Source organism: Chaetura pelagica, unplaced genomic scaffold (assembly GCF_000747805.2).
Source record: "Chaetura pelagica isolate M959 unplaced genomic scaffold, ChaPel_1.0 scaffold46, whole genome shotgun sequence".
In the NCBI taxonomy this organism is placed as follows: domain Eukaryota; kingdom Metazoa; phylum Chordata; class Aves; order Apodiformes; family Apodidae; genus Chaetura; species Chaetura pelagica.
The window spans coordinates 5,916,965-5,940,211 of NW_009954102.1; the positions used below are offsets into that span (position 1 = coordinate 5,916,965).

Sequence of the window (23,247 nt, forward strand, 5' to 3'; positions counted from 1 at the left end):
TACCTTAGTCCTGTTCTCTGTTTTCCTGCCTACCAAAGTGCAAGATGCTCATGTGGAGAATAAATAGTAAAGGGAGTTGTTGGGAGCAGGGCTGTGAAGGGTCCTACAATGGGACAGAGCAAGGACAGAGCTCCTGAGCATTGCAGAGGTGATCACATGCAGTGGCACATGTCATTGCCCTGGATGAACTGGGTGTGAATTGCCTTCACTTTTACACTGGTTCAGCCATTTGGGAGTAGGAGCTTTGGGCGAAGCCTTTGGAGATCTTTGATGACATTAGTTAGTGTGATCTGGTGGCAGTGAGGCTATTTCCAGCTTAAAAGAATTCCTGTGGAACCTGCTCAAGTGTAAACTGGGAATAATTGGTTGGTGGGCAATTTTCGTATGGCAAAGAGATTTTTCTGCAGCTTTTATTTCTCTTTAATCCACTCATACATTGATGGGTAGTTCCTGTATGATGCCTATTCTGTATGCCCAGAAATGACTCTGTGAGATGTCAGAAAAATCCTCCCACAGCCATGAGTTGACCAGATCAGGTTTTCTCCCTGGTTCTGCATTCTGGCACCAAACATGCCCTCCCCCAGTACCCTTTTGCTAGCAAACTGGTACTGCAGCCAGGGAGCTGGAAGTTGTGAGGCCAACATGTCACTACCTGGCTAAAATTGGAGAAAGGTTTTGGTCTGGTCATGGTAGGTAACTAAGATGGAAAATGTTGGTCAGCACCACAGACGTGTAGTGTTTCCTCAAAACATATGATAGCAAACTTTTCAGCATCTCCCAGAATAATTATCTTTTAAAAACACAAATTGCACAAAAAAACCTGCTTGTCTGCTCTGAGGGTAGATGAGAAGGCAAGAGACAGTCTCACCCACCTATCCCATGTCTTTGAAGGCAATGCCACATTCCAGAGACCTAAGTATCTAGGGCAGACAATTTGGGAATAAAGATCAAGTTCCTAATGGGCCAATCTACTACAGTGAATTTCCCTGCACATTTGATGGGAGACCTGGAAGGTGCCATTGGATACTTTCACAGGGAAGTCCAAACACCTAATATCTATCCTCTTGCAATATAGAGGGAACATAAACATCACCTGTAGGACTGGCTTGGTGGGCACCGAATCTTGTGCCCAAATTAGGCACCTAAGCAAGACAGAAAAGTCACCCGTGTGTAAGACTGGGTCTTGCTTTTCTTGCACCTTGTATAACTGTTTCCACCAGTGTCACACAAACGTTGTCAGGCTGACGGGGAGGTGTTGTTCTTGCCACTTACGTGGTGTGTTTTTGCACGTGTGTCAACAGCTTTGCACAGGGTGCTACGATTCAGAGGTGCCCATGGAGTGTTTTCCTTTTCCTGTGCTAAATCCCATTACCTGTGCTGCATACAGAGGGGGCCCATAACATCTCAGCTGTATCTTTTTCTATCCCAAGTTGCAGTATTCTTAAAATCAAAAACATCTGTGAAACAATGTCTACCTTGATTTTGTCTTGGGGGAAGAAAAGAAAGGGGCAGGTTCCCATAGTTTCATTTTCATGTGTCTCCAACAAAATGCTTCTAATATTTTTATTTTTTGTGTGTGTGTGCTGAAATGGTTCTTCCAAAGTATTATTTAAAAAAAATATTTTGCTCTCACTTTATATTGTAGATTAGGAAATAAAGGGAATTTCCTTTACAAGGAAATTATTTCCCATGTTCAAACTTTGGGGAAGGAGAGGTCATTCTGGTTTGAAAGTCACACTACCAGCTCTACCTGGCAGGATCCCTGCATGGCTGAGGACACAGCCCAGTCCCTGTGGGTATGAATGTGCTCCCCAGCAGGGTGCTCTGGCTCTTCTAATGCCATTTTTTGCTGGACACCAAGGCACTCTATTGATGAGCCAAATGACCCTCACTTCCAGTTTCCCAAGCAAGTTCAGTTTGTAAACCAATTTGTAGTCCATTAAGAAGAATGATGCTCTTAGTGGGAGTTTATTGTGCAACACAATCTCTTCTTTGATGGGGCCTGTGACTTAAGTTTCTTAGAGCAGATTTTGATTCTTTAACTTAATACATTGACAGATCCAGTGCTGAGCAGACACAACATGGAAATATTCATGTGCATTTTTCTCCTTAAAACCTACACTTCAGTTTGCTCGTGTTCTTGACTCCTGGGTGAGGTTTTATTCACAAATAAGTATAAACCACCTTCTAATAGAGTCTGCACCACATAGATTTTTGATCCAGAATACAAACACACTTCTCGTCAGGAGCATCTGGAAGGAGTGGTAATAAATGCTTTACCAGTGGTGTTTCTTTGTTAACTAACATTAATTTTCCTGTCCAGAGCTGATATTCTATTTGTATGTAAAAAACACTCTTCACCCAGCTGATGCACAACAGTTTTATCATTGTAAATTGCATAGAAAATTGGGACACCAGCAAAGAAATGTTAAAGATGTTGTTCTGATCCTTTTTTTCACCAGGCTTCAAGATTTGTACAAGTCTTAGGCTTTAGGTAGAGACTCAAAAATAAATTTCACAAGCTTGACAAGTATAAGAGCTCCCCTGCTCTCATAAAACATTTAAGGATGTTTCATTTTGGAGAATAATTTAATTTTAAAGAAAAGGGCTGAGGTTTTTTTTGTTTGTTTGTGTTGTTCCTGTTTTTTTTTCCTCCTAAAAGAATAAAGCTTCTCTCCTTACAACTTTTCCTGTTTTCCTGCCTCCAGTATAAGACTCTGGAGGTGGGAGAAACACGAGGACATCCTTGAAGGGAAAATAATATGTTATATAAATGCCAAATACTGTAATTGCATATGCTCAGTGGCCTTTCCATCAGGATATTCACCTCAAAAGGAAAGTTAAAGCAGGTCATTTGTCATTACTTAACAGATTTGAACAATGCTGCTTTAGGATTCATTCTGATACTTTTTTTTTCCTTTTTTTTTTTTTGGTGGAAAACCCAATTGCGCTTAGGAGTAGCAAAAATTATAAGGAAACATAAAGGAACTGGGCATTTTTTCACTTCCTTTCAAGTAGTTAAATAAAAAGTAACCAGGATCAAAAACAGCCCAGAAGAAAAGTCAAAGAATCCTGAGATTATAGGACCAATTTGAATTGAGTCTTTCTATAGCCTCTTCAGTGAGGATACAGTAGACAGAAAAGACAACATTTCAGATGCTGCTTTGTGAAGGAGCAGTTTTGGGTGCCAGATGGTGATTTTGGTGCAGGACCACGTATTCAAGGATTCATATTCTGCTGCAAGCCAGATCTTCCTCTTCCTTACATTGATTTTCCCATCCCAAAGGAGTGCTACGCTACAGCTGGAGAGATTCACTCAAAAAAAATGTTGGAGTTTTAGGAGTAATTTCATGCCTCTTCCATGTAACATCAAGAGGCATAAAAGGTTTATAAGGTCTGTCTAACCCATTCCCTGGCCTTTGTAAGTTTATGAGTAAATCCTAGTAGAAATCTTAATTCAGACTGTCTTGGGTGGGAAATTAGTCACATGGGTTGTAAACTGGCTGAAAGATTGTAAACAAAGAAGCATGATAGATGGTAATGTAATAAGTTTATGGAAGGTATCTTGCAGGGTATTTGGAGAATTTGTGTTAAGTCTGGTCTCATCTAACATCTCTATTAATTATTGGGAAGTGGAATTGAATTGTGTAGGAATGAAATTCACAGATATTAAACAAGGAGGAGATGTCAGCAGCAGCCTGAGTCAGAGAATTTATACAGGCAGAACTAAATCAATTAGAAACATGAACAGAAAATAAAGCAATTTTCTGACGAGTTTTGATGGCATTCTGGTCCCCAAAGGGCAATCTAGGGTCCTCCCTCAGAACAGATTCCTGTGACCTGAGTTTTGCAAATGTCAATTTGAAGACGTTGTGCTCCAATGGTAGGACCAAGGTCAAAGACAAAGTTAATGTTGAAGTTGGGTTTTTGCAACACTGAGTTTTACTTCTGACTCTGAGACTGCTTTGCAAATATGGACATTTCACTACTTGGTTCTGTCCTTCGTCCTTCACCTTCTTGCATATCAAGTTCTGCAGGACAAAGACAGCTCCACATGCTGAGTCTGAATGGAGCTTTGGAGTCTGTAGTTGATGTGGTAAATAATGAAGCCTTGATTACTGCTCTGCCTTGGTCCTTTTGTTTTATCTTTCTAGAATGAAAACAGTATTCTGGAGTTTTGTGCTGACTGTGAGGGTTTTGGATGGACCAACGTTGAAGTTGTTCTGCCATGTTGTGCATCATCTTGTTATTCCCCAACATTTCACATTTTGATAGCCTCATACCCCTAATATCACAAATTGCCTCCATTTTCATGAGTATTTTCATTCATTAATTATATCCTAGTTGTGCCAGGGAAAAATTCTTGTAGCACACAGTCTTAAAACTCAGTTGAGCAGGATAGTAAAACATATTCAGTTGAATTCTTTCTACAATTTTTTGTCCAACTTGAGTGTGATTGTTGACCAGATCTCTAGGAAGAAGTTTGAGATGTTTGTGAAATGGGCTGTGGAGTCAGACCATTTCTTCTCCTCTTGACAAATGTCCACAATATCAGGCCATTTGCTGCAGGAAATGGCACCTGGTCTGGTCTGCAGAGTTGGGCTTTGGCCTTGCCCTGCCACTGAAGGTCCATGATTTAGCAGTTTGTGGATGCTCACACAGACAGTCATGATAGGAAAACCCATCCCAAAGATGTGGGATATGTTTCTTCTAATTAGAACCTTTTGCCATTTGCCATCTAACCTAAACTGGACCCAGTGTGCAATCAGAGGAGTGAAGGGTGAACTTCCAGAAGCAGTGTTCACTTTTTTCTGAACCTGCTTTAGGTGGGGATGAATTAATTCATCCTTTAGAGACATCAAGGACCAGAGAAATCATGTTCAGATTATGCATTTACCTTTCAACTGGCTAGAATCAGATGAGCTGAATCCCATGATAATTCAATTTTAAATCACCAAAGAAAAAGAAATTTCTGTGGGAATATGCTAAATTTTACAATCTTTATAACAAATACTTACATCAGGTGAAGTGTTTTTGAATGACCTAGAGACACCTGCATTTCCACTGACATGAGAAAAAAACTTCCCAGAATAATTTCATGGGGAAAATCAAGGCTTCTTCTCCACCCTACTGCAGCTTTGCCTAACACCAAATCTCTGACAGAGTTTTGAAAAACTCTGTTTGGAAATTATTATTAGACAGTTGCAAAAGAACTGAAAAACATTAATCTGAATAAGGAATTAGCTTCCACTGAAGGAATCAAAATTAAATGCCATCTTCCTGCAGAATAGATTGCCAGATATTGGCAGTTTATTGCAGCAGGGAGACTGAGACTTTGCAGAGTACTCAGAAGACAAATGCAGAAGTTCTATCATCTGGAAGTACTTTGCCATCTGATTACACTTTGGCTTACTTTATCAGAATTTTTCCTCTACATATTTATTTGTTTGAATTCCTAAGGTGGCTTAGACATCACCTGGCCCACCATCTGCAGCACTTTTGTTCTAAAATTAAAAGTCCAATTCTCCCTGCTCTGCCAGAACCAAAACCTTTCCAAATAGGCTATAAACTGAAAACTCACTTTGCACTTCAGGGGACTTTGAAAAGCCTTTTTTTTTAAAGAAAAGAAAAAAGTTAAAGTAACTGTAACCTGTCTTTTTGGGGAAAAAAAATGTTAAAATGTTGATGTCTTGCAGGAAAACATCTCCGATAAGTTGAAAAAGTGGCTGTTGTTGCTGGTTTTATCATCACCATCATCATCATCATCAATCATCATCATCATCATTTAGAATGAAAATGCTACATTTCTTCAGAAGTGCATTTGCATAGTAACTAAATATTCCTCTTGGTATCTTCTTAACGATAGCACTACATCAACATATAAATCTAGGAACACACAACACCTCACTTTAAGCATTTAAGGAAGTTACCTAAATTAGTTTGGGACATTGTAGGCTTTAGGAGGAGTACAAACCCTAAGAATGAGATTCAGTCCATTTAAAATGTAAATTGCCCTCTGGAGGGGCCCCTTTTTCTCTTCTCTCTGAGTCAGCAGCCTGGTAGTCCTGGTGTTTCTATCCTGGCAGGTTTGGTTAGGCAGCCTGATTCTAAATTCTGACTCTTCATATTTTGAATCCTGTTCTGGCTGAAAAGGCACATCCAAATCAGAAACTCTGCTTGAAGTTAATAGCTCCTGTGTACTCACAGGAAAGGACAAAGACTCAGCCATGAAATACAGCCACCTCGAGGACGAAGCTATTCAGGTGTTGCATAGCTGACATCACCACCAGACCACAGGGCTTGAGCACAGGAATTAAAGAAAACCTGAGCCAGCTGGCAGCAAGGAGGGAATTAAATCTTTATGTCTTTTTTTCTCTCCCATTGAGTTTGCATAAACCTGAATTAGTTCTCTAGTCCAGTTCAGCATGTGCCACTTGAACTGCTGCTCCCAGACTTGGCAGAGAGGAGGTGCAGGCTCTGTAAGGGTTGGGGAGGGACCCCTCCTTTGGCAGCAGAGCCAGTTCTGTGAAATAACAGCGACTAAGGAAACTCCAGCATCAGATGAGAGGATCTTTGGAGCATAAGCAGCTTCTCCAGCTGTGCATTTGCACAGCAAGTCCCTGGACTGTGCCAGAACCTCACTGGTCACCAGTGATTATGCTCTGAGCTGAAGCCGCCACATCTTCTGCACCTTGTGTGTGGGATCTCCCAGGCCTCAGTAATGCAAAGCTCCATAGAGATGAAGAGCTCCCAGCCCATGGAGCGTGATCAGCAGCAGCTGTTAGCAGCTCCTGCAGCCTCTAGATGAAGGTTTTGGGCTGATGTAAGATTTTTAGGTTGTCACACGCTGTAGCTGAACACTTGCTTTTCATTGCAAATGTGCTCTGTGCTGTCTGAGGCAGCACAAGACACCTTCTCCTACAGGGGATGGCTGAAAATACAAAGAAAAGCTGCCCCTCAGAATGTCAGAAAATTTCCAACGGGAAAGTGATGGGAAGGAATGAGAAATGCAAAGTGGAGATGATGCCATGATCTTCACTTCTTTTGTCTGGAATAAGAATTAAATAACATACGTTAGACAAGCTCACGTGACAACACCTTCATCTCTATGGGCTAATAAGAACATCAGATTTTATCACAAAAGGCACACGTTACAAGGTGATCTTGAGACAGATTTTACAAATATAAGAACTATCTCCTTATGCTCATGTGTGGGGGTGAAAATCTCTTTGAACATCCTGAATTCAAAAGTACTTTGGGTGGGAGTCAGCTGTCTCATATGCAGATCCAGAACCCCTGCTTCAGTTATATTTTAATGCATAAATACAGGCCTATTTAAATGCCTCATTCCCACTCCCCCCTTCCAGATTCTGGTCCAACATTATGAAAAATAAAATAAAATAAAAGGAAAAGCATCTGAAATTAGACATATTTTTGGCTCTCTCCAGCTAACAAATGGCCAAACTCATTAAAAACCAGTGTGTGTTGGAGGGATGCTTCAGGGTAGAGAAATTGCTTCACCAAGCCAAATTTGAGATTAAGGGAGGAAAAAAAAAGGAAGAGGGAAGACTAGTTAATTATCTCTTTAAAAAAAAAAGGGAATTTTCAGCTGGAAGTGTTAAGTGTCCTTAACTGTACCTGCTTTGTGAAGTGCCTACTTTTGTCTTACTGAGCCTTGTTTTATCTTCCTGAGCAAGGTGAGAGCTGAAGCTCCTGATAGGACTTGGGCAAGAGCACAGCAGTGTCTTCTATTGAAAGGCTGGGCTTAGTTTAACCTGCAAGCTGCTTAGCTGGAGGTTAACCTCAAAATCACACTAGCCCCAAAATCTTGCCACATCATGCTTGGCTCTCTCTGATTCCCAGTTACTTCTCTTCTCGCCTTTGATAAAACATTATCGCAGCGTTTCAGTACTTTGGTTGCTGGTCCCCAGAGAAACCAGGAAGAGCAAAGACAAGAGAAAATTAAAGAGATGTTTGCCAACATGAAACATAATTTAAAAAGACAAAAAAAAAAAAAAAGCACCTTTTTCTGTGTTATTGTTGAGACTTCAGATTTTCAGTGCTTAAATGATTCCTGTGGATCTGCTTTACTCCTCACTTTTTATTCTCTCCTGCTTAATTTCTAACTTTTCCTTTAGATGGGGTAATAAAAGCAGGCAAATCAAATCCCTTTTGTTTCCTGGCAGCTTTGCTTCCTGTTGTGCATATTGGACTTCAAGTTGTGCAGGAAAAACAATTAGTGCAGTGGGATGCACATAAAGCAAGAGGACCTACAAACCTGTCAGTGTAAACGTGTGACCCCTTTTTGGATCTCCTTTTAGGGGCAACTATTGGATACCATTTTCATCCCCTAAAACCCTTCAGCTCAGGCATATGAAGCGCATGGTGAAGTTTTGCAAAGAGTTTTATGCTTTTGTTGATATGTAAAGATGAGTGGAAAGGAGGATTTCTTGATTCTTAGTGTTTTCTGCTGGTTTGCTTTCTTTTTGTTGTTTTTGGTCTTTTTGGGGGTTGGGGTCATTTGGGGTTTTTTTGTTTTGGGTTTTTTTTTTATTATTATAATTTCCTTTTCTTTTCTTTTGAGAAGTAGGTTTTCTTTAGCCTGTGAGTCCATGGACTTCAAGAAAGCTCTAAGATTAAACCTTCAGAGACAGAAAGCATTCTGGTGGAATGTTGTCCTGTTTAGTTTCATTTGGAGAAAACACAGTGGCCTTCTTCAGATAACAAAACTCTCTTGGATTTCACTGGGGCACCAGATATAGCTTTAGTTCATTAGTCTTGTTTCTTTTTTATTGCCAATTTTCATTCAAATCTCTGCTTTTGGGAGAAGGATTTATTGGTTAAAAAATGAACAGATGCATTCTTTCTACCACTTCCCAGCAGCTCATTTCATTTTTTTGTTAAAAGCTGGAAAATCCACACAAACCATGGGACTCCCAAAAGCATCTTCCAACCATGTTATGGAAGACACTGTGTTGGTGTGTCATGCTCTAGAAATGCACAGAGACTGAAAACTGGGCTAGGTGGACCCCTGGCCTGAGCCAAAAAAAGCATTTCTTACCTTCTTACTCTCTTTATAATTTTCTTCCAGACCTTTGAATGTTTTTCACCATTGAGTTTGAGATGAGGAAGCAATCATGGAGTATTTTTTAACATAAAGTATTCATGCTGTAGATTCCTAGAGTCTGCCAAGTATGAGAGATGGTGAAAGTGTTATGTGAGTGTGAGTGTTTGTCCATATATATCCAAATATTGGTGGTTTGTGGGTGTCCCTTGAGGCACTGCTTAGTAGTGATTAATTCCTACATTTCTCCTTGGCACAAACAAAATACTTTGGGATGAACAGTAACCATGCTAGGGAGACAGACTCAGCATGTTATGATCTGACCTGAGTATTCTTGATGATTTAGCACCTGGCAGAGACCTAGATGTTGCCCCAGTTTGCATAGGTGGAGGACCACATCTACACCATGCAATGCAGGAGTCTGGGCTTCCTAAAGCCACGTGGCACCTCCTTGCTAAAGTCTGTCATAAAGCAGATTTTGAATATATGAAAAATATGAACACTGTCCTGCTTGGTGATGTGAAGAAGTGTGGAGGTACTGCAGTAGAAAAACAGTTTTTTAGGAAATTTCCACACCTCAGCACAAAGCTCCTGGTTAGCTGAATCAACCAGACACATTTTGGAGCTGGCCTGCAAGCAGAGAAGGTGGGAAATGCAGCCAGAACTTTCCAGTAGTAAGTGCATGATCTTGTGCATGATGAGAGGAAGCCACCGATGCACAAACTAAGTCCCTGCTTCTTTCCAGACCAGAGACAGAGATGCAGTTATTCGTGCCACCCTCCTCCTCTGCTGCTCACCCTTCACATGTCACAGAATCATAGAATTGTTTTGGTTGGAAAAGACCTTTAAGATCATCAAGTCCAACCATTAAGCCAGCCCTGATCAGTCCACCACTGAACCATGTCCCAAAGCACCACATCTACACAGCTACTTCCAGGGATGGTGACTCAGCCACTTCCCTGGGCAGTCCATTCCCGGGGCCTGACAACCCTTTCCATGATGAAATTTTTCCTAATATCCAAGCTAAACCTCCTTTAACACAACTTGAGGGCATTTCCTCTTGTTCTCTTGCTTGTTACTTGGGAGAAGAGACTGAACCCCACCTCCCCACAGACTCCTTTCATGTAGTTCTACAGAGCAAGAAGGTCTGCCTCCATTTCTCCAGACTAAACACTCCCAGTCGACCTGTTACAGGTGGTGGGGGAGACCCCCAAAGCTGGGGATGGGGTTTGAACCCTGCTGTGCTGTACTGGTCTCTACACACAGGTCTAGGGCAGCACACCATGGCTGTGCAGAACTTGCATGCCAGGTGCCCCAGAGCAGGTGCGTGCCAGCAGGAAGCAGCAACACGTGCTACCCAGCCTGAAGCATGACCTGAAGCATGGGGTGGAAATGCCTGAAGTTTCCTATTCTTCTCTTGGGATGGGGGATCTGTTCAGGGTAGCTAAACCCAGCCCTGAGTTACTGCTGCTCTGCTAACCTGTGGTCCAGGTCCCTGTGGGGAGGTGGGAAGGAGGGAGGCTGGAGGGGGATGGGAAGGCAGCAGGAGCTGAAGCAGGGACTGCAGTGCAGGGCTGTGCTCATCTGCTGCCACCAGCACAGCAGCACAGGACACAGGAGACACAGCCCTGCTGCTTGCAGGAGGATGTCAAAGCAATATTGCTCCTGCCTGCCTTCTCTGCCCTCTTTTGGGGTGGTCGGGGTGCAATGAGAACTGCAGCTTTGTTACCCCTCACCCTGTGTTTTCTCCTTCTTGCCTCCCTCTCTTTCATACCTCTAGTCTCTTTTGGCACCCCACCCCATAGCCCTGCTTTAATTTTACAGTCAGAACAAATTCCACTTCTTGTTTATCACTGACCACTTGCTTGCTGCATAAATCCCCCCACAAAGCAACCTTAATTCGTCCCTGGCCATCCTTGGGACAGAAATCCTTTCATGGATGGGCAGGGGGAACTGTGCTGGTCTGTGGTGATTATTTTTACCATCATCCTTCATCCTGGGAGATTTAGGGGCTAGATGCAGCCTGACTTTTTGCTCTGTGATACCAGGAAAGCTCCATGGGCAGGAGCAAGGACTGAAAAGCAGAGGGCTGAGCCCAAGGTGACTGTATGAGGGCTTTTGATCCTGGACAGGACAGAGCACAAATCAAAGGCCAACATGAGGTGAGGAGGGAGCTGTGGCTCTGTGGCTGCTGGAAATGAGAGAACAGCAGCATTTTGAGACCTGACCTGGTAGATTTACACACCCAGGTTTACCTACAACTTAAGAGGTCCTGTTGACACAAATCTGCTGTGGAAAGTGAACTGATGCCACTAACAGCAAATTTTGCTGAGCCCCTCACTGCAGGGTTTCCTCTCGTGCCTTCTCACCAGTCTCCAGGCCACTGGGCACCCAAGCCACCTGCATCCTTCACCTTAGGATCCATCTGGCAGGGCTGGGGTGCAGCCACCAGTTCACCTGGTGCTGCCTGAACTGTCAGTGCCAAAGCTGTTACACTGCTGGGCCTGTGATCCTCCTCCTGGTGGAATGGAGAGGAAGAAAAAGGATTTTAAAAGTCCACACAAGCCAGCTGTGCCCCAAAATTTCCTCCCAGTGCTTGCAGCCCTCTTTGTGGTGTCTGCAAACCTCATCTCCCAGCAATACCCTTACCCACATGAGAGAGGTGTGTAATCACAGCCAACATGGGTATTACTCAGCAGCTTTAGGGACACCACAGAGTGCTGCAGTTGGGTGCAGTTTAGGACAACTGGGGACAAAGCTGTGCTGGGAGTGAACTCATCAATAAGTCCACTCCTCTTTTTCCCAGAAGAACTGAGGGGGGATCTGAGATGGACAGAATGAGAATATGACTTAGAGAGTGAAGGAGTCAGCTGAGAGATGAAGAGCCTGAAGACAGGACAAAGAATTCAGCAGGCTTGTAAGGGGTATGAAGGTGAAATACAGCCTGGAAGGGAAGGTTTGGTTTGAAGTGAGCTGGCCTGGAAGAGAGAGAGCTTATCCTGTATTTTCATTCCTGAGGGAGGAGCAGGGGAATCAAAGGTAGAGGGACAGCCTTTTCTGCTTTCCCTTTAGCCTTCCCCTCTCTTCATAGCTGGAAACCTGATGGGGTGATACTGAAGCAGCAAAGTGGGGACAACCACTCAGAAATATAGCACTTTCAGCACCAGAAGCTCCTCCACACAGAAGTGGTCTGCAGTATCAATCACACTTTCCTGTTTCACCCTTATGAAATCCTCCATTATTTGATTTACTTGGAACAAATAGGTATGTGTTAGGAAAGCTGCTCTTATTCTCTGTTATTAATCCTAGAGTAGAAAATCTCTTGAAATATTTTTCTCCTGTTCTTGTCTCTTCTCAAATTACCTGATCAAAAAGTAGAAACCCAAAGCAGCAAAGCCAAAACTCATCAAAAAGAGGTGCCAGAGGGTTCTGGTTGCCTTCTAGATGTTCTGGGTACCCATGTTCTTTGCTTAAAAATCATTCTGGTGATCCTTGATTTCACATGCCTGTGAAGGGGCCAATAGGAGCCAGGGATGATGAGACAGGTCACCTAATGTTGTGTTTACATCTGCCACTGAGGGTGAGTTAATCTCTCCTAATTTTTTCACTTGATAAAAGCTAGGATCATATCTTAAATAATCTTGTGCCTCTACTGTAAATGGAGAGAGACAGCCAACTGCAAAAGCCAAATCTGGTTTTTATCTGTAGCTTAGAATGGGGTGGATCATCTTTTGGATGTGCTGGCTCTTCTTAGTGACTACGAAACAAATTTGCTTGACTAGCTGGTGTGCTGAACCTCCCCACTGCCAGAAAGCTGGAAACAACAGAATTCCTCTTTATTGCAGCAGAGACCTAGGGGGTTGTTTCCTGGATAGCTTCTCGTGGGCACTTTCATACATTTTACTTTTGCAGAGTGAACAGGTCCCAAAGCAATTGCTACATCCCTGTCCTCAGGCAGCAGAGGTGCAGTTTTACCCCAAATGTGTTGCCCACAGGGCTCACTTGCCATGGATTCTCTCTCTGAGCTATACAGAAGAGCTGCACAGGGACAAGCACAGCAGGGTGTGCAAGAGCACTTACACAGCTCTGATATAAATCAGCATCTGTGCAGCCATTTGGAAGGGAGGCTTCAGGAATTGTTGGTAATTCGTGGCTGTGTAATAGGGATCTAGGGGTATAAGGTCTTCATGGATAACTGTGCTAAGGAGGGGGACAGAAATTATTTTGGTTAGGGAGAAAAAAACTTCCTCTGAAGTTTTACAGTGAGCTAGAAGAAGGGATGATCAAGTAGATATGTTAAACCTTAAATAATGTATCAAAAAAAGAGAAGAGGATTTTTATTCTATTGAACCTTGAAAACTTTGGGTTAATTAAGACAACAAACTTCATCCTAACCTCTGTGGATTTCAGTGTAATGCTGTCTATGATCTACGTTTGGTAGAGAAGGAATGTGCTTATCACAGGGAGAAACAACTGCATTTATCTCATTAGGATGTTTATCACACAACGAATTTTGACAGACATTCCTGGTTGCTCTCTGTTAAACATTTATAAGCTTTGAAGACAAAATAGAGTTTAACCAGGACTCTATGCTTTATCCTAACATTTCTAGACTGTACCTTGATAATTATCCATAACTAAGGTAACAGTTAAATTTAAAAAAAAAAAAAAAATGAAGTAAATTAGAGGGGCAAAGGTTCTGGAAATGTACTTGAATGAGAGTAACCCTGCAGTAGGACACAAGAGCTCCTCTTCTCCTTGCCAGGGATCTGAAATTGCTTTGAAACATCTCATCCGAAGACCCACAGAGCAGGGTGCTGGGACAGCAGGAGCCATGCCATTGCAAAAATAACTTAAAGCTCCTGTTTTTCCCATGGGAAGGAAGTCAGTGAAGGCTGGTGCCATTCAAAACAGTGAGAAGAAAGTGACCTGCCCGGGGCTGGTGTGGCAATGGGCAGTCACCACAGGGAACCCCAAAGCTGTGAGTCAAGGGCTGCACCAGCTGCACTAAAATTATTAGGGAAACAAAAAAAAGTCCCAGGTAATTTAGTACTGAGGGGTTTTGGCTACTGTCCCTCTGGGCCGTATGTACAGAGGATCTATGCCTACATTAGCACCAGCTAAAAATATTTAGTTCACTAGGAGTAGCTGGTTTGTTTAACCCAAGAGGTCTTGCACTCAGCTCTGGAGCAACCCAGACACCTCCATGTCATTTCTGTATCTGTCTAGGATATTAAGGGTCCAATCATCCTTGACAGAAAAGTTTCTACCCTGAGATATGGGAAGGGTTTATTCTTCATCCATACACTCACCGTTAGGGATCTTTGCTGCTGAATTGACAAGGAGTTGGGGTTTTCAACCATGTGCAAGGCCACGTCTGCATAAACCCAGGTAACAAAATCCATCATCCTGGGGAAAAAAACTGGATGGTGCTGGTGATGTCTGTCACTCCTCTGAGGGTCCTTAGTTCTCATTCTTCTCCTTTGAGAGTCTAAATGTACCAAATGGCTTTGGAGCATCTAGTACAAAAAAACCCCAATTTAATAGCACCCATCAAAGCAAAGATTTTTGCTTGGCCACTGTTTTATGTTTTATGCCCCAGCAAATGATCCATATTTCATGCCATGTTTAAAGATGCTCAGATCTGGAGAGAATTAGCTGCCATCAGAATGCACGATGGCCCTTTTTGTCCTCTGGGAGAACAGACACTGTGAAGTTTTCCCTAGACAATAAAATAACAATCATAATATAATTTAAAAAAAAAAAAAAAAAAAAAGAAAAAAAAAGAAAGAGAGAAAGACACATAAAAATAGCCTGGGAATCTGAAATTCAGGATCCAACAATGCTAGTGACCTTGCTAAAGACAGTTATCATCTAGCATTGCAGATCTTCTGGAGATAAAAGAACATAAAATTGTGTAAAACCAATAAATATTGCTCTATTTTTTGAGTCTGCTTTTCTGTGTATAAGATCAGAGAGTAGCAACATATGAAAAAAAAAAAAAAAGTGTAAGGGATCTATAGTCTGAACAAAATCTGATCTGGTTCAAAACCTGCCTGGTCTTCAGGTCTCATTCACACAAGTCACTGTGCCCCTCTTTCCCAAACCATAGGCTTAACTCAGGAGCTTAGCCATTCATGTTTCCTTCTTTCACCAAGGTGGTCCTGGAGGACAACAGGACCTGGGATAATTAATAACTCCCCTGAATTGCCCAGGAGACACCAAGGGGTAGTTAGACCCATGACTTGGAGGCCTCTAAGAAGTGCTAAAAGTCTTTTTGACAGCTAGGTCTTCTTTTTCCCACACTCAATCTCCATCTCTAAAATGGGATGAAAGGCAGTATTTTTCCCCATCTTTTTCTGTCTTCCTTGCTGAGGAATTGTAACCATTGATGTGACAGCCCTGCCTGGTGTGACGGGACCTTTATCTCTCTTGGAGCATTTGGCAAAGACAGCATGGGAGCTGTATTAGAAAAGGGCCTCATTTTCCCAAATGCTGTGATGTTCATGATTGCATGCTGGAAAAGCAGGAAAGGCAAACCCCTTGGGTAGATGGGAAGAAATCTGCCTTTGGAAGGAAAGGGGACAGACAAAAAGTCCTCAAAGCAGCTCAGCATCTGTGATTTCTTCAGTTCTATCAGGAAGTTTGCTCTCCGTTTTGCTGACATATGAGCTGGGTGCTCTGCTGTACATCAGTGTAACAAACAGCTGTTATCATCTGGTTCGTGGGAGATACAGCAGAACATGATTTATTTGTGCCTGCTCTGTTGCCTCTTTTGAAATGTTGCCGCCGGTCGGGGCACCTTCCTTCTGCAGAGGAAGGCAGATGGTCATGGCAATGTTTCCCCTAACCTTGCCATGCATGCTGCAGAGTGAATCAATGAAATCTGAATTACAGTCCATCATCTGCGTTTGGAGCTGTGCTGCTAAAGTATCCTGCAGTGGCTGAAAATGTCTGAGTGTCAACACTGCATATAGACTGAGGAAATAGGACATTTCCACCTAAAGTTTTGAAGCGGTGCCAAAGGGGGTTTTTAACGGCGAAGTTGTGTCTGATGTGAGCAGGGACTGCACTGCTCAGACCTTAATTGCCAGCTTGGAATTGCACCTTTTGTGAGCGTGTGAGTGTTAGGTGTGACCCTTCCTTAGAAGAAAAGAGAAGTAATGAGTTAAAACAGGGTTCTAACATGAAACGCCAGAGAGGAGGGTTTTTTGGAGTCCTAACAGCACCAGCTGCCTCTCTGTGCTGGCTGTCTCTGCCTCTGTGACATTTGCAATGAGGCTTCAGGTGGTTTGAGAAGCTGGCATTAGACTGCAGATCACCTTTCATGTCAGCTCGTGCCAGGACACCTCGCCAGAAGCCATTATTTCACTGGGAAATAACAACTGGGAATAGGGAAAAAATGAACTTCTGAAAAGCACTTTGTCACGTTCCCTGGGCTGTGGCAGGCAAGTGCTGAAAACAGTGTGAGCTCCTGCCATGAGAACAGGCATAGGCAGGAATTTCTCAGTGGGAGGATTACCTCCTTTACAGACCAAAGACAAGGCAAGGTGAGTACATAAAGCATTTTCAGCACCCTCTCTCAATTTCTGATATTTATTTGCTCTGTGAGCAGACCTCCCAGAAGACATCTATGTTTCATAAAGCCTGGTACCTTGCTTCATTGATTTTTCCTCAGGCTGGGAATCATTACAGCAACCAGGTCTGACAATTCCAGATAATGACCTGTGTGCAGCAAAGGTTGCTTCTAGAAATGGTTAATGTTGGATGTAACAGGTGTTAAATGTGTCACCCCTAAATGCTTCTGGCCTTTTGCAGACTTTTGTTTCACTGTGTGTGTGCCGGGCAGACTATCTCCCAAATTCAGGCTGTTAGTTCACTCACTCCCAGAGCACATATAGGCAAAGAGTATTATTTTATGTAAACTCACTGGTGCAAGATGTTTTATATAATAACTGGCTTGATAATTTCATGTTTTTCTAAAATGCAAGAGGAAATAAAAAGGAAAACTTTTAATCCCATTTGCACACATAAAAAGGCAGAATATTGGGTTTTGGTGTACAACATTTAATCCCTGGGCTTAGAGTTTTTGATCAAAGAGATTACTTGTGATAGGACATTTTTATCCAGTCTACTGAGTCCTCTTCCTCAGTTTGCAGCTGGGTTTGATCTAAATCCACACAAGCTTCCCCTGTCTTGAAAGGGGCACATCACAGTTATTCTAGAGAACTAGAATAACCAGTGGCTAAAAAGCAAGGACCTTTCTTATTAAACCTTTCTTACAAAAAAAAAAAAAAAAAAGGAAATAATAAATATATAAACCAAACAACTAATAAAAAACCCCTCAACCATCTAAATGGGATGAGATAACTCTACAAAAAATGTAGGCTGGTCTTGTAAATAGATGGGGCATGGTCCTCCGTGCACCTGATGTGTCCTTTACTGATAGTCATGGAGTTTTGATGTCCTAGCATATACTGAAATAAGTGAGACCAGAGTATGGTTTACATTCTTGTAATATAAAAAAACAAATCCTGGCTAAATTGAGATGTAGGGTAGATTCTTATCTCTGTGTCACTAACTGCAATCCATGAAGCTTCAAATAAAGAATTTGAAAAGACTGATTTTTATTATATTGTTCTAGAGCCAGAGTAGCTATTAAACTGGATCTGTCTACATTTACTTCTGTGTACAGAGGAACCAAGCCTCATTTTCTGTACATTTCCAGCTTTTAAAAAGAATTTCCAAAGTGTCAGGTAATCACATATCTTCCAGAAATTGATCTTCATCTCAAACATTTCATACTTCAGTGACTGGAGATTTGTCGTTGTCTGTCACAGCTAAAACTCGGAGAAGCAATCCCCTCCCTTGGGGTGAGGAGCTTGCAGGCTACATTGCACTTCCCAGACACCTGGGACCACAATGAGTATCTGGGAAGTTCCTGACTTGCTGCTCAGAATTGCAAATTAGTCATTGATGAGTAAGGAACAGAGTTGTGGCAGGGAACAGGGATGTGTCCCAAAGCCCACTGAAGTGAATGGCACCGCTGCTGTTGGCTGCAGTGGCCTTTGAGTTGAGATCTTGGCATGTCTGTGGAAGGGAGGTAGAGTCAAACAGTATCACTGTATCACATCTTACTCAGGATAACCACATGCTCATCTTTTTTACTTTCCCTCCCAGGATGGAAGGAGCAGTTTTATTGGCCACCAGCTCGGAGGGGTCATGGAAGTGCCAAACAGCAAGGACCAGAGAGTCAAATCAGCCAGAGCCATCCAAATCACTTACTACCTCCAAACGTATGGCTCTGTCACCCAGGACCTCATTGGGGAGAAGTGGGAGAGTGAATTCTGTAAACTGATGCACAAGATGCAGCTGGATCACCAAGATCTGCAGCTCTACTCTCTAGCATCCTTTAGCCTCTGGAAGGACTTCCACCAGACCAGTCTCTTGGCCAGGGGCAAGATTTTGGTGAGCCTGATGCTGATTCTCCTGACTGCTACCCTCTCGAGCTCCATGAAGGACTGCCTGCGTAGCAAACCTTTCCTGGGACTCTTGGGAGTGCTCACTATCTGTATTTCCAGTGTCACTGCGGCAGGGATATTTTTCATTACTGATGGAAAATATAATTCTACTCTGTTGGGAATCCCTTTCTTCGCTATGGGTAATTATTTATCTTCATAATAATAGGATTAACAGAGCTTAATGACAGGATTGTAAATTACATCCTGGGTTATAAAGTGCAGATTTTACCTTGAGTGAAAGTCTAAGTCATTTTCATCTTGTTAAATTGATCTGGGCCTTGCCAAAAAAAAAAAGAAAGGGGAATCAAAACAAAGCAGTAGCAACAAGAAAGAGCAAATGACATTGCTGGAATCTTGGCCAATATGGGAGAGGGGCAGTTGCATTGATCTCTGTTACAAAACAAAGGAGAAATTGTTATTGAAAACTAGCGAGCTCAGCACAGAAAGGGATCTGTGTTGAGCTGACTTTGATGGGCTGCCAGCTGAAAGAATTCCTTAAATTCGGAGGGCGCCGAGGAAGGAAAGCTTTTAGCATCCTTCCCAGAGAGGGCTGCTCTTCCTGAGGGACAGAGGAGAACAGGTTGGTGTGAGAATAAGATTGATGGACTTTATCTCAGAGAGGAGATTAGTGTTGTGGTGTTTGCCAGGCTGGAAGTGAAGGCACCTGTCAGTATCTGTGCTGCATAATCCCTCAGTTTGTGAAGCCCCAGATCAGCTGCAGAGATTTCCTATTTCGTTGCACCCAGGCAGGGGAAGTACAGACATAGAACAAACACAAACTCCAGCTCTTTTAACAGTGTTGTTTTCATTCCTTCTCTTCTCCTTTCTGTTCCAAGCACTTTTAGTGTATCTGTGTGGTTAATGAGTTTGCTGGGAAAGTACTTTAGAAAGGAAGAGGGAAACATGCCCAAAACAGCAGCGTTGTTGCAATCACACCCAAGTTTGCCAGTTTCACTGCCTCGTGTGGCTGAACCCCAGCAATGACTATGCAAAATCTCAGCAGTGGCAGCCCAGACCCAAAAACTTTTATGCTGGCTTTTTGATGGCAGGAAATCTTACCTGTGGACACAACTCTTAATTTTTTACAGTTCATTTCTTAAATTCCATGCATGCTTCTCATACTCAAGCCCTATGGAACAATGACTGACAACTAAATTTGCAAAGCCACTTGAGGCAGAGCTTAAAGGGACTTATATTTGTCTTAACAAACTCCCAAAAACCTCCTTTTTCTTGCTCTTCCCCTCAAGAAAAGTCCTGTAGGTGTATTCATCCCCCAATCTCTTGCCTCCTATTTTGTCTGTCCTCTGATAATGTATCTGTGTCATTAACCAAGCTGTGACCTCATCTGCATCCAGCATCTCTGGAGCAGCTAGCTGAGGTGGGAAGGAGTGAGCTGGACTGGATGGTCACAATTCCAGAAGGGAAAAGGAGGAGTGAGGCGAAAGACCCCAAGGAATTGCAGGATTGGTTTCAGCCTCATCAACACTGATAAACAAAGCTGTGTCAAAGCCTCTAATCCAATGTCCTCTGCACTGTTAAATCGTGGCAATGGCCCCTGGCATGGCCTGCCCTGTGCCAGCTCTTCAGATGCTGCTCACAGCTCTGTGATGTAAGAAGACTTGATAGAAAGAAAGTGCTGAGAGAGAGAGAAAGGAAGAACACAAGCAGGAGAGGCAGAGAACTTGCCAGGTTGTGACAGGGGTGGATCCCAACCTGAGCAAGGGGTGTGGGCTAAGGAAAAAGACATCTGCATGGCAGAATGGAGAAAAGGATGAGAGTGGGTGAGGGGAGGCTCATGCTTGTCAGACTGTAAGAACCTTTTAGATGGGTGTTGGGAGGTGCATGTCAAAGAGTGGGACCAAATGGCACTGCCTTCCTAATGCAGCAACTTGATGTAGGACAAAAAACCACCGAAGTGATGAAAAGCACCTTCCCTCAGTTTTGTATTCCTCTGCTGGTGCACCTTTTGAAGTGTCTGTAGATACGGGTGGTCTGTACACTTTTCTTGACAGGTCCCAAATTTGTCACTCCCAACAGTGCCTGTAGGTGAAGCTCATCTTCTGGCTGACCTCAAAAACATCAGCATCCATACAGGCCAGGAGCATCAACTGAGATGGCAGTAGCACTGTGCTTTTTATCTACCCCACAGCTCCAGGATGAGACAAGGGTGAGAGTTCCTGAAAGCAGAGTGGCTCAGTTTCCCATCTAGGATGGCAGTAATCTGGAAGTTGTTTCTTGTCTGAAGAAAAGTAACATTTATAACTTTCTGTTGTGTTTTGCACTGTCATTCTCGTCACAGCCACTGCCAAGAGCAAAAGAAAAGGAAAAAAACCCAAACAAACCCCTCCTGAAGTGAGATATTTGCAACAATAGCTTCTATAACTTCCTATTGAACCAACTTCATGCTGAAAAAGAAACCATTTAAGTAACCCTTCTACAGAAATTTCATTCAGGACTGGATTGGAAATATCATTCAGCTTGCAGTGCCTGCAGACTGCTGCAGGTAAATGTTAGGCAACAATTTTACAGTTTGTTGGACTAAAAGACATTCTGGGTTACATTCTGCAAAGTGCCATATGCCTTTAGTCCCTCAAATGATAGTGCCAGTTAATGAGACTTTGCTCTGCCCATGATATACCCAGGGCCTCATAGATCTGGGCTTCTCACAGAGCAGAGTTTTCTTTTGAACCTGGTTTATGGTGAACAGATCTGACACCTTAGAGTAGATTTGTTGAAGATCCCAAGACTGTTAATTCCCTTGGTCAATACATAACTCTGGTCCATGGTGCACTAGTGTCCCTTGCTGCTAGCATGGCAAAAAACAAACAATGCATCAAATAATAATTGATTGAATACAGGTTCACTCACTGGTTTGGGGTAATCCCAAGCAAAAATACAGATTGGGCAGAGAATGGATTGAGAACAGCTGAGGGAAAGGACTTGAGAGTGTTGGTTGATGAGAAGCTGAATATGAGCTGGCAACATACGCTTGTAGCCCAGAAAGCCAAGCGTGTCCTGGGCTGCATCAGAAGAGGCATGTCCAGTAGGTCAAGGGAGGGGATTCTGCCCCTCTACTTTGCTCTTGTGAGACCCCACCTGCAGTCTTTGTCCAGTTCTGGAGCTCCCAACACAAGAAGGACATGGAGATATTGAAGTGAGTCCAGCGGAGGGCCACAAAGATGATCAAAGGGCTGGAGCAGCTCTGCTATGAGGACAGGCTGGGAGAGTTGGGGCTGTTCAGCCTGGAGAAGAGAAGCCTCAGGGGAGGCTGGTGGCCTTCCAGTACCTGAAGGGGCTACAAGAAAGCTGGGGAGTGGGGACTTTTTACAAGGGCATGTAGCTGTAGGACAAGGAGTAATGGCTTTAACCTGGAAGAGGGGAAATTTAGGTTAGACATTAGAAAGAAGTTCTTTATTGTGGGGGTGGTGAAACACTGGCACAGTTTGTGGGTGCTGCATCCCTGGAAGTGTTCAAGGCCAGGCTGGATGGAGCTTGGAGTATCTTGTTCTAGTGGGAGGTGCCCCTTCCCATGGCCAGGAGTTGGAACTAGATGATCTTCAAGGTCCCTTCCAACCCAAACTATTCTATGATTCTATGATGGATGAAAAAATGTGCAAAGTGACATTTCCCAGAACTACAAATGCCAGATTTGCAAGTCAACCTTTCGAAATCAAGTTAGATTATAAAAAAATAAAAGAAAAAAACAGGCTATAAGAGCCCCAAAGTGTCTGCAAGTGCAACACTACACAGAATACACAGGGAACCTTCATTCTGGCAGCTCCAACTTTGAAACACTTCAACCTGACATTTGCAAACTGTCCATTTTAAAGTATATTTGTCTGGTTAAAAATATACTGTTTCTTCTGACATTGACTTTCCAAAGGATTAGTTTTAATGGAAATTCTGTGATGTTCTCCTGCACTTGTCCTTTTTCTTGCAGAGGTGGCAGGATCCTGCCATTTGAGTGACAGGAATAACCCTGGACCTGCATAAATGTTTAGGTCTGTAATTCCTATTGCAGTGCAGAGTTTCTGTGGGTTTCAGTAGGTGACAGAAGCCTGTATGAAAGTGAAATATTTAGTATTTTTCTAAATTTGGACTGAGTGACCTATACATTAATTATTTACTGTGGTCCTGCTGTGAGGAAATGGTCTGCTGGGATAAAGCGTATCTCTGATAGACTGGGGGAAGGGTGGTAGCTCAGATCAGCTTTTCTCTTCATCCTTGAAGGTGAAAAACTTCAGTCTTAAGTTAGGCATGAAGTCAGTGGTGGAAAATCCTACTTGCTCTGACTCCCTCTTCCTGATACCTTGGTCTTCTCAAGACAGCTGCCTCAGGAAAACCAGTTTCCCCAGTACGTGGCTGCCAGTGCGTTTTTTGGAGTCAGTGAGAAGCAACTCTTTGGAAAGGTCCTGTGCAAATTGTGCTCTGGCTGCCAGGACCTCCTGCAAACAGGAAAAAGAGGTGCTGATTTACCTCGGACAAATGACTGAATTAGAAGAGGTGCTGCTTTGCTTTTGGGGCTTCCTCCTTTAAGTACTGAACTGGACCTAGATGTTTTGCTTGTTTCTTTTTCTTTTCTTTTCTTTTTTCTTTTTCTCTTTCTTTTTCTCTTTCTCCTTTCTCTTTCACTTTTCCCTTTGTCTTTCTCTTTTTCTCTTT

At 42.9% G+C, this 23,247-nt stretch overlaps 1 protein-coding gene across 1 annotated transcript in view; it reads left to right on the forward strand.

The window, feature by feature from the left end:
- PTCHD4 (patched domain containing 4) overlaps window positions 1-23,247 on the forward strand; it is a 76,798-nt gene that overhangs the window by 7,567 nt on the left and 45,984 nt on the right. The window contains exon 2 of the mRNA XM_010002391.1: window positions 18,245-18,725. Coding sequence (XP_010000693.1) covers window positions 18,245-18,725 — 481 coding nt within the window. The remainder of the gene's footprint in view (window positions 1-18,244; window positions 18,726-23,247) is intronic.